The sequence below is a fragment of the Daldinia vernicosa genome (assembly GCF_022497035.1).
Source record: "Daldinia vernicosa strain CBS 139.73 unplaced genomic scaffold F5Y00scaffold_6, whole genome shotgun sequence".
In the NCBI taxonomy this organism is placed as follows: Eukaryota; Fungi; Ascomycota; class Sordariomycetes; order Xylariales; family Hypoxylaceae; genus Daldinia; species Daldinia vernicosa.
Window position 1 is genome coordinate 593,694 of NW_025953922.1, and position 11,816 is coordinate 605,509.

General features: G+C 46.6%; 3 protein-coding genes across 3 annotated transcripts; all 3 read left to right on the plus strand.

Moving 5' to 3' along the window:
* Positions 1-2,459: 2,459 nt before the first annotated feature.
* F5Y00DRAFT_227107 (uncharacterized protein) lies at positions 2,460-3,675 on the plus strand. Its single transcript, XM_048006429.1, has 2 exons — positions 2,460-2,863; positions 2,932-3,675. Exons 1-2 carry the CDS (start codon positions 2,645-2,647, stop codon positions 3,256-3,258), a joined length of 546 nt encoding a protein of 181 aa, XP_047868528.1. The 5' UTR covers positions 2,460-2,644; the 3' UTR covers positions 3,259-3,675.
* A 595-nt stretch (positions 3,676-4,270) lies between these two features.
* Positions 4,271-6,648, plus strand: F5Y00DRAFT_227108 (uncharacterized protein). The gene is made up of 3 exons (XM_048006430.1): positions 4,271-4,703; positions 4,761-5,995; positions 6,055-6,648. The coding sequence occupies exons 1-3, from the start codon at positions 4,503-4,505 to the stop codon at positions 6,227-6,229; spliced, it is 1,611 nt and encodes a 536-aa protein (XP_047868529.1). The 5' UTR covers positions 4,271-4,502; the 3' UTR covers positions 6,230-6,648.
* Positions 6,649-8,247: 1,599 nt separating this feature from the next.
* F5Y00DRAFT_176528 (vacuolar protein-sorting protein BRO1) lies at positions 8,248-11,642 on the plus strand. The gene is made up of 4 exons (XM_048004938.1): positions 8,248-8,615; positions 8,679-9,108; positions 9,160-10,311; positions 10,364-11,642. The coding sequence occupies exons 1-4, from the start codon at positions 8,338-8,340 to the stop codon at positions 11,498-11,500; spliced, it is 2,997 nt and encodes a 998-aa protein (XP_047868530.1). The 5' UTR covers positions 8,248-8,337; the 3' UTR covers positions 11,501-11,642.
* Positions 11,643-11,816: the final 174 nt, after the last annotated feature.

The window sequence follows — 11,816 nt, forward strand, 5'->3', positions numbered from 1 at the left end:
TAAGTTATTGTCCTTATTATTTCCGAATGCACCGTGATGTGACTGCTACGGCTCGGAAATGATCACGCTCGATGCTGACTATGATCCCCGCTGCTTTAGCGACTTACCGACAACCCCATGGGAGAGGTTGGAGAGGTCTGTGAAGGACATGGAAATATGGCTAATCCATCTATGGCCTAAATAGCGACTTACCCTCATAACTAGGTAGTATTGCTAGCTATAGCTACTTAGGCACGTCGTTTTAGATCTCTGTAACCGGACATACTAAATTCTACACTATACTCTTACTAGGGGAAGATAGGGGTTCTTCGCTTCAAGTTTCTGTTTGTATATAAAGCTCTAGAAGGCCCATGCATGCCCAGGGAGACTGCAGAGATGGACATATTCTTATTTAGCGAGGACAACATTCGGTATAGCCAGCAATCTGAATACTTAGATCTAGCCCCCAGTTTTTAGACCATGTTAGCATGGCGTATATCACACATATTCGTTGAAGTAGTTTTACCATACAAACTTATTAGCAAGGACGAGACCGCAACGGACTGCTAGACGACGCACAAGGGATAGCAATTTTAGTTCTCTAGTCTACCCAAGGGGCACTATGCTTAAGTTGGTAGAGGCTAGTGGTGATCAGCCCCTATATATAGCCTTCCTATTTGCGGTAAATCTTTCCTATACAGGCTCTTCTTTGGGGTACAGCTCCTCCGCAAAATGCTAATTCGTATATACATATATACTAACTACAAATAGTGTAGTAGGCTATGTGAGTCAGGGGTCGAGTGATAGGGGTTTGAGGCTTGTTGAAACCTGGGGTTAGCTATAAGTCATGCCGGCGGCTTGATAACTTTCCGAGGACTACTAGTGTAAACTTGTTCCATGAGATAATTCGGCAAGGAGCTTCCTACAACGGTAACAAGACCGCTACCGCTAAGCGTCACATGGGCGAACGTCGTTATTATATACACGCATATCCTTTACCTAAACGTCCCTGCCGAACTCACCGCCGAATGGCGCCGTGGAGGCTCCGAACAAGTCCAGCCGGCCGCGCCAACTGACCATTCGCGGAGCTGGTAGGCCGAGAAGCGCATATCATGCGAACTCCGCCAAAATTATGCACTCAGATCTTGCAGTTATTCATCCCCAAGGGCCTACCTACTAGGTAGGATGTTGATGTTACTCCGAAACGTCTGGGGGCAGACAAAAGTAGACGATATTCACTAGGCCAATATCTAGGCACGTAGGCTAATTCTTGAGAATAGGAGACAAGAAATGAAATTTCAGCTAATATATAGTAGCACAAACCTATGCGGGTGATTATGGGGTGCTGTTCCGGAGTTTTCGGAAATCTGTTATCACCCAACAGCCCGCCGAGACTCTTTCTTCACGTAAGTTCTTCTCCTGAAGCGTTCGACCGCCATCTGTTTTTGACTGGAGATGATCCACTACGTTTACCAGCACATAGGATCAAGCCAATGGGCTCTGGGCCCCATCTCGAGATGCGGGTGTCGTTGTCCAAACATCAAGCCAAGCCTAGCCCTATATTGGTACTTGGTGGCACAACGCTTGATGAATATCATTGGAACAGAGCGTGATGCAATTCTGCACGTCAAAAGCCACGAACTCGATAGCCTTTCGGCATTACGATGACGTGCATGCGCTAATCGACACCACTAGTATAGGTTAGGTACGTAAAGCGATATATGACATATAATATCGATGAATCGTTTTCTATCTCAGGATTTTCGCATCCCGTTCGTCCTGCTGGTGTTCATATCCGAGCTCATATGTAGCGGTGAGGGATGACTGAACTTGTCTGACTTGTAATACGTATTTGGTATGTGGTATATAAAATAACAACAAATATTTCAGTAACTGGTAACTGACGGCGCCATCCTCTTTAAATCAACTTCGAAGGGCGACTAGTCCACGTGGTCGCACACTACGTGTATTTTAGCCTGGTGCAACTTTGATTCATAGATCTTAAGCACGTGGAATTAATGAGACATTGACTTGAAGCAATCGCCTTCTTGGCAGACTAGTATAAATAGTTAAACGTAAGTAGAAGAAAACGTAAGTAGAAGAAAGAAAACGATTGTACCATTTAACGTTATTCTGGAATAACTACTGAATATAAAGTTTATTGGTTATAGTTAACTATTGGATCAATCTATCTCTGAAACTCAAATTGCCCTTTAAAGTTTAACGCATTGGCCACCCCACAGATCTCCCGTCTCATCTTCTCCACTTTACGGCTTTTCCAAATGCAGGGTCCGATGCTCGGTAGGTGGCTCGATTTAGTTCCACTGTCGTCATTGGTGGCTGACCACGTTAGCTGACCTGGAAACGAAGAAATGACATGGGATCGATCCCTAAAAAAAATTATGGCCTTGTAATAATGTGGGCGGTCTACTGAAGTGGTCTGCTGCCTCTGTGCCTCCTCCTCCTTCTCCTCCTCCTCTCTTTCTACTCTACTCCCACACCAATGCGTCAAAACGAGGCGAACCAATTCCAATCCTTCTTCTGGTGTGGTCATTTTTATCCTACCGCCTTCCCCTCGCGCGCATTAGCAACCCTAGTAATGATACTTCTGAGTTCAACCATAGCCTCGTTACTTGCTTCAGTTCTTTGATCACAATCTTTCCAAATGCCGCCGGCTAAGTCAAAAGCGAATCACGACGACGCAAAGTCGGAGACAGCAAGCGTCAAAGATCGGAACGGCCACGGGTCTAATCATAACCAATCAAATGGGAAACTTCGACGTGTTGGCAGTTCCACGGGCTCACAATTGCGAGACGTAACAGCCGTCAACGGCGGCTCCTCGACTGCACCAACTTCCGCGTCACAACCAAACCACACTCCAGGGGTAAACACCAACTCGACTATTCTATACTACTCTTCCAAGTTAACTTACCAATTTTTTTTTCAATATAGTTGCAATGGCCGTCCTTTGAACGAGATGTCCTCCACGACTACCGTCGCAAATACCTCCTCCACACCCCGACCGCTTTTGCCAACCCATACCATCACTGGGTGCTTTCGCGACCAGGAATCGGCTTGCAATCGCCCACCATGGCACGGAAATTAGAATACCGACGCCAGAGTAAGGAAAACCTTACCAAGGTCGTTAGAAAACACTTCAATGCCCTCGGGGTACAGGAAACCGATGTCATTGTTGACTTTGTTCACAAGGTCAGGAACCCAGGCGTTGGGAAGATCAAGAGAAACAAAGATTTACCACACTCTTCCCCATTACCATGATACATATATATATACCCCACGAGAGCGAGAATTATTTGTCCTTCTGGATTCGGGCGCTACTTTATTGTTGTAGATACAGCATCATCGTTATTGTATCTCTAGACTCGCATCGAGTCTTTGCATACATTTGGGTTTCTCGCATTTTTTTTTCTGCATTATCCTGGAGTTTTAGCGCTTGGGTGGGACCCTATCACGGAGGAACAAGGGCCGACGACTATGACGAATGGGTAGCATAAAGGGACACTCCGAGGCTCTAGGATAGGGCTGCTCAGGTATATAAGGGATCAATTCGGGATTGTATTATTACTGTTGTTATTAAATAGAAGTCGTTATCTACCTCTGGTACGAAATATTTCTTATCGTGCATATGTAGAAGATGTTTATTATTGTTGTTTCCACTCTGTGGATACCTCTTTGGTTCCTGGCTGCCACTTTTTTGAGTTTCGCGGCTCTGTAGTATTAGCGTTAGACCGAACCCCTCACGCGGGACCCGGACGCGCTCAGTTCCAATTACTAATTAAATAAATTGAGATTGGCCGCGCTTCTTAAGTGGCACCGCATCTGGCGTAACTCGGAATTCAATTCGAAAATTTCAGGTGGGTAAAATGTATGCAGGCTACCTATGTACCTGCAAATTTAAATATGTAAGAGACAGAGAAGGCCTTTAACATTTACTTGTCTCGCTTTGAATAAAACCAAGCTAATAAGGCTTAACAGTAATGACATATTTTAAAGGTCGTGCGTGATAAGGGTTGTTTAATTGATATTAGTGCGTAATAGGATGGCTATTGAGACTAGTACTAGATAAGTAACCCGAGGTTATCTACATAATTTACCCGTAGACAGTTGGGCATATCGATAACCTAGTGTAGTTCAGCTGCCAGGTGTTTGTTGATCGCTTGCCGGCTGCTGAAGATTCCCGACCGGACAGATGCCGGGATAGGTACATCCGTATTTATTGTGGCTGATCCCTCGTGGCTTTCCACATGTCGGGCAAGCTTTCCAATTTGTGGGGCAATTGGATGATCGAGAATCTTCCCGTTTACTCGGCATCGTATCTTAGCGCAAAAAAAAAAAAGTTCGAGCGTCATTGTAACGAACGGCTCCGGAGTTGCATGTTAATCATCTTCACTTTTTCCTCTACGACATATGCAAGCGTGACTGAATAGCTCTCTAAATACACACGATATTATGAGGAATTTTGATATCTGGTAGAATTTGACGTGCGACTAGGAGTATTTAATATGAATTCGACTCTATTCTCAAAGGCAGCGTCAAAGGCAGCGCTGCCCTCGCGCATACTCTCCCCTGTTCATATATATAGAAGGCAGAGATTACGAAGTAACTTACGAAAGCGCGCGCAAGCCAGCACGATATGTTCTCTGTCAAAACGACCAATTATTATAACGAAGCAGCCTGGATACGAAGCCGTATTGTGCAGACGGGTATGTTAGTTTCTTGGAACTCGAGTTATACTTCTACTAACCATGTCAATATTATAGTCCTTCCATGCTAGTCCTACTTCTCTCGCTATTAAAGATCCATATCAAACCCTCGGCGTTGGGAAATCTGCTTCACCGGCGGAAATAAAAAAAGCTTACTATGGATTAGCCAAGAAATTCCACCCGGATACAAATAAGGACCCGTCGGCGAAAGACAAATTTGGCGAGATCCAGTCCGCGTACGAAATCCTGTCCGATGCGAAGAAGAGGGAACAGTACGACCAATTTGGTGCCGCCGCCTTTGATCCTAATGGTGAGCCCCAGCCGGGAGGAGGCGATCCTTTCGGGGGTGCGGGTCATCCATTTTCGGGGTTTGGGGGACAAGGAGGTTTCGGTGCGGGCTTTAATTTCGACGATCTCTTTTCTGCATTTGCTGGTGGACGAGGGGGGCCGTTTGGTGGAGGAGGCCGTTCCGGCGGACGGGGTCCATTCGCTCAAGAAATACTCGTTGGAGAAAATATCGAGATACAAACGAGCATATCATTCATGGAAGCGGCTCGAGGAACCAGCAAGACGGTTACGATACATCCCCTTGTGCAATGCCCTAGTTGCAGCGGAAGCGGTCTCAAGCCGGGTACCAAGCGGTCGGACTGCAAGTCTTGCGGCGGTACAGGTACACAGGTGCACCTCCTATCTGGTTTCCAAGTAGCGACTACTTGTGGGGCTTGCAAAGGTACTGGCCAGACAACGCCTAGGGGATCAGAATGCCGGACGTGTTCCGGGGCCGGAGCCGTTAGGGAAAGCAAGACTATTACTGTAGACATCCCGGCGGGTATTGAAGATGGGATGAGGCTACGATTAGACGGCGAAGGAGACGCGCCTGTCACTGGCGGCGCGGCGGGACCCGATGCTAGAACGTCTCGAGGAGATCTCTACGTTTTCGTCCGGGTAGCGCCGGATCCTAAGTTCAAGCGATCAGGCTCCGATATCCTCTATACTGCAACTATACCCTTAACCACGGCGTTGCTGGGTGGTGAGGTGACTATCCCGACACTAGATGGACAAGTCAATGTAAAGGTTGGGACAGGCACGAACACCGGTGACAAGATCACCCTACCTGGGTTGGGTATGAAGAAGCTAGGTGGTCGGCGCAACGCGTCGGGAGACTTGAAAGTTGAATACCGAGTGGCGATGCCGAAGTATCTCTCGGCCAAGCAGAGGACAATTGTGGAGATGTTGGCAGATGAGATGGGTGACAAGACAGCTAAACGGATAATGAATGTTAAGATGCCGGGGTAAGAAATCTGCCAATGTCTTTACATGCGTCGGTGTATCTAATCCAAGTAATTTACAGATCCGGAACCCCAGGAGAAGCAACAAAAGATGACGACCCTGCATCACATCGAAATGAAGGATTTCTAAAATCTATATGGCATAACTTGACAAACCATCCAGCCCATCAAAGGCCAGAGGACCAAGGGCATGATCAGAATAAGTCTGACGAAGATCCGAAGAAAAAATCTGATTAGGGTTCTAGTTAGGCTTATACTATACCCCTTGGGTGTCGTCTCTGGACGAGTGGACGATATATATCCCCTTATAGCATGTACTATACTTACGCCTTGGGATATAGGTGGTTAAATAAAGCACTAAAAGTTTAGAAATGGAGATTGGAACTGCATGGATGGTGTTGAGGCTGGATTGGTGATATTCGGACATCGCCCGTCGAAGCGACTTACTGGCGAGAGCAGTCTTGCGCGCCTCGATACCCGAAATGGGATGTATTTAGCTTGTATATTACGCATAGGGGCTCCAAGGAACGTCATATAGTGCGAGGTCACTCTCCTCAATTCGAGATATACGATGAACTGGACTTGGGATGGATGACTAAAGTATATCATTCAACTATGTAGCTAGGTATGTCAAATTCCACGAAGCTTCTCCACAAGGATATCTATCCTTCATGTATGTAGGTAATAGACGATGTACGTAAGTATGTCGGTATGTACATAATGTAAGTAAGTAAGGTATGGGGCATTGATAATGTACGGAATTGATCTTACAGGCGGTCGCAGAAGCGGTCTCGGCAGGGTGGCAGGGTGAGCCGCGAGGAGGGAAACTGGGAAGCAGCCTTATTGAGTTTAAGGTCGCAGCGACGGCCCGCTAAGCGCCTACATCCCTTGCTTCTTTCTCCACGAGTCTCGAAGCTAACCGCCTGAAGGACCAATCATGGCACATTTGGGGCGGAAGAGGATTGCAGGCTGTAGCCAATGACGTACGATAGAGGGCAAAAGACCCCTCGTCACCTGCATAAGTGCGCTTGCTATCTGTATACTAGGTACTGTTTGGTAAACCGAAGTTAATGCTATGTTCTATGGTATTATTGATTGTATAGTTATCTTTAAAAAAAAAAAAACAAAGAAAAGGGAGTTTAAAATGTCTGACACAAATTGGAAGATACAGAGGCTTTGTGTTATAAGAGGGGTAGGATACATATTTGAACTTTAGAAAATGCCAATAGGGACCTATGTAGTTATGCCAATAATTTAATGTAACCTTGATGTCCTTACTGTGAAGTACCTATGCAAGTACCTTTTTAGTAGCACAACATGACTTAGGTATTATGTACATATGGTATATATGCGGGATTATAAGCTTAATATAAGCCATTAAGAGGCGTCTCGTCTCGTATGTTAAGCGCCATGTTACACATCACGTAAGTTATCATAGATGTACGGAATATATGGCTTAGATTGCCCAACGTTAAGTGAGTTGAGTAAATTAAGGCTTCGGTGAGATTCGGTACAATATAATAGATATATACAGTACCTGGTATGTACACGCAGATTTTATTACAGGGCATTTGCTGCTAACGATTAACAATGCCCTACCATCTCATACTCCGCACCAAAACCCCACTATACCCAAGTATTATGGTACCTTTGGGATAGCTGTCCCGACTGCCTGCCCCACTGTAGATACGTTTAAGCCTTAAAGATTGAACCTACGGCGGCTACTTCCATAGACGCCTGCCCAGAACAACTTCAAAACGTCCTTGTCGTTACTAACCAGCCCGAACCTCCGTTCGCATGGCCACTTTCATGTGTCTCACTGCATTCACCAACGCGCTGCGTGTCACTTTATTTATGCGTCATCTTAGTTGACTAGCTCTCACTTGGTTCTACTCGACTCAATCATCTTGCGTCTTGTTGCAACATAATTAATTAGGCTACAGGCTACATACATTATACACTCCGCACTCTACACTCTACGCCCTCTCCCACCTCGTCCAATCCAGCCTTCTGCAACTTTGCTTTTTGGACGACAGCATGTTGGAAGATACACCGACTCCTGGTACAAACTTACCTTCAAAGAACTAACTTGGAGCGAGTGTCGTGTGTTAGAAGTGGTGACAAAATTCACGACCAACAATTCATAACCTGATCTAGTGTCCATCGTCGATACAGCATCAAATTACACCAACCCCACATCTCTTTGTACCTTTCGTACATACGACGATAGACTTTTCCTACGAAGCCTAGGTACTTTTCCTTAAGACAGACAGGCCTAGGAAATATAATATTAGAGAGCGAATTTACCGCGCAGAAGTCTTCTACTGCAATTCGCATCTTCCGCCATGACGCAAACTCCCATGATCTCGGTGCCTCTAAAGGCTACCAACGAAATCGATTGGATCACCCCGCTTAAGACCTACATTAGAGATACTTATGGAGATGACCCTGAAAGATATGCAGAAGAATGCGCAACGCTCAACCGCCTCCGCCAGGATATGAGGGGTGCGGGCAAGGATAGCACTTCCGGGAGGGATTTGTTATATCGATACTACGGCCAGCTCGAGCTGTTAGATCTCCGCTTTCCTGTGGATGAGCAGCATATCAAGATCTCTTTTACCTGGTATGGTTATTCCTGCAGAGGTCGTGTGTTAGTACTGTATCAATTCTGACTTGAGTATGATAGGTTCGACGCATTTACCCACAAGTCGACATCTCAGTACTCCCTCGCCTTCGAGAAAGCTTCGATAATATTCAACATCTCCGCTGTTCTATCTTGCCACGCCGCGAACCAAACCCGCTCCGAAGAGGCTGGTCTGAAAACCGCTTATCATTCCTTCCAAGCCTCCGCCGGCATGTTTACTTATATAAACGAAAACTTCTTACATGCGCCTTCATCCGATCTGAGCAGAGATACCGTTAAGACTCTCATTCAGATCATGCTCGCGCAAGCTCAAGAGATATTTCTGGAGAAACAAGTTGCGGACCAGAAGAAGGTAGGTCTACTGGCAAAGTTATCTAGCCAGGCGGCCTACCTGTACCAGCAAGCCCTCGAAGGAGTTCAGGAAAACGTTAACAAGGCCATCTTCGAGAAAGTCTGGCTCCTCTTTACTCAGGTAAGTCGTTCTGCGGCTCGAAATGAAGATCATTGACTCACTCGTATCCAGATCAAAGCCAGCTTGATGAGCTCAAATTCTCAATACTATCAAGCGCTTGCAGATGAAGATGCGAATTCTTATGGTGTCGCCGTCGCGAGGCTTACGGCGGCCGAAATCCAGGCGAAGGAAGCTAGTAGAATGGCAAATAATTTCCCCAACACCATGCCGCCTAGTTCGAACTTGAGTGCAGACACGGGAATTTTATTAACGGAAATCACAAAACGAAACCTGACTACCATTCAGGAGAAATTGAAGGAATTGATAAAGGACAACGACTACATCTACCACCAGACTGTGCCAGCGGAGGCTAGTTTGGTTCCGGTCCCGAAACTCCCTGCAGCGAAGCCAATACCCGTAAACGAACTATATTCTGGTCAGGATATTCAGCGCATAACTGGCCCAGACTTGTTCGCGAAGATCGTTCCGTTCACAGTCACCGAATCAGCAAGCTTATATGACGAAGAAAAAGCGAAATTAGTCCGCGCAGAGGCCGAGAGGGTTGACCTAGCCAATAGTGAAATGACCACCAGTTTGGATTATTTGAAGTTACCAATGTCTTTGAAGCTACTAAAAGGGGGTGTTGATCAAGAGATCCGACCAGATGGGGACTTCCAAACTTGGTGCGATGATGTTGCGGGGCATGAGAATCCAATTTCGATATTCGATACGCTACGAATAGACAAGGATGCAATCGTGACTGTGCTGGATAGATGTTCGAAACAGCTGGATATGGAAGAGAGCGTTTGCGAGAAAATGAGATCAAAGTACGAGAGCGAATGGACGCAACAGCCAAGCTCACGGCTTACGACTACTCTACGAGGAAATATTAGAAGTTACAGGGAAGCTTTAGATGAAGCAGCGAAGAGTGATGGCCAGCTCTACACCAAATTTCGTCAAAACGAAGTGGCTTTTGAAGAGATGCGGAATGCTGCGCAAACGGGCGAAGTTGATGCGCTGTTCCAAGCAGCCGTCAATAGAGTTAGATCAAAGTCCAGCGGCGCGACAAGCCCAGCTAGTAGCGAGGCGAACTTGTTGGATGCCGATTTTGACGATGGCAGTCCCAGTGTCGCAGAGCAGATAGCGAGAGTTGAGGATATCCTTAAAAGGTTGAACCTTGTTCAGAGGGAACGGAATCAAGTACTGAAAGACCTCAAAGAAAAGGTACATACGCAAAGCGCAAGACCGTCCGTATTAATAGGCTAACGAACTATAGGTTCACAACGACGATATCTCACAAATCCTGATTCTCAACAAGAAATCGATCCCGAACTTCGAGAAAGAACTATTTCAGTCTGAACTGGAGAAGTTCCGTCCTCACCAAAACCGTATCCTGCAGGCTAATCATAAGCAAGCCTCTCTACTGAAGGAACTGCAGGCATCCTTCGGCCATCTCCTACAGGACAAGCGCGTACGGTCTGAACGTAGTAAGTATGAGGCCATACAGCGACAAAGGAACATGGTAGTCAGCAAGTATAAGAGAGCATACCAAGAATTTCTCGACTTAGAATCCGGCTTACAGAGTGCTAAGAACTGGTATACGGAGATGAAAGAAACGGTTGATAGCCTCGAGAAGAATGTTGAGACTTTTGTTAACAACAGGAGATCGGAGGGTGCTCAACTACTTAGCCAGATCGAGCAAGAGATAGCCGCGAATAAGAGCACTCAAGCCGAAGCAGAGCGGGAAAGACTCCGTGGTCTGATGGAACGCATGTCTATGGATCCTAGCACATCCCCGTCGCCGAACCCGGGCTCGAACCGACCTGTGCCGACACCGCTCTCCTTTTCAAATGCTCCGCGTTATTCACAAACGACCAGCGCCTCTGGTCAATATCAAATGCCAGCTTCCCCGCCGCCAAACCAAGTCAATTATCCGGGGTTTTCTAGCCCTCCGACAAATACTACATACGCACCCACACCACAACAATCATTCACTCCTAACCCGCAACATAATAGCCAACAATTTGGCCAGGCCGCGTACAATCCCAGCGCTTGGGGCCGGAATCCTGGCCCGGCGTCACCACCACCAAACCAGACCACCTTTGGGCTTGGTGTCGGAAGTAGAGGTCCTGCTTCGCCTCCACCTTCACAGACATCATTTGCGCCGCACCAATATAGTACATATGGAAACCCGCAAGCTCAGGCATCACAACAGTACATGCCTCCCGGTTTCGTACCGCCTCCGCCACCTCCCGGGCCTCCGCCGTTAGGACCACAACAGACTATTCACTATTCGCAACAACCACAAGAGTACGCATACGGAGGTTCCCAAAACGCTGCGCCGCGGTCAGCGCAACAGCAGCAGCAACAGCAACATAATGATCCGTGGGCAGGACTAAACGCTTGGAAGTAAAGGATTGAGGTTACGATGATGACGAGGGAAACGCTAGCAATGATATTAGAATTCTAAAAGTCAAGTGTTTGATCGCGAAAGTCGTAGTCGACTGGCAACTTTAGAGACGTAACAGCTTGCTAGGTTTCGAGTTAATAGCTGTTCTTGGAAGGATGCGTGATAAAATATCAGTTAAAACCGCGAGGTCTACTGAGGATGGTTGCTCATTAACTTATTTTGGAGCCTGGATTTTATGTTGATAGGATTCATAATCCATTACATTTACATATTACCTTGACGCTGTCTACTTCCTGACGTTTTCACCAAGGTGACAGCC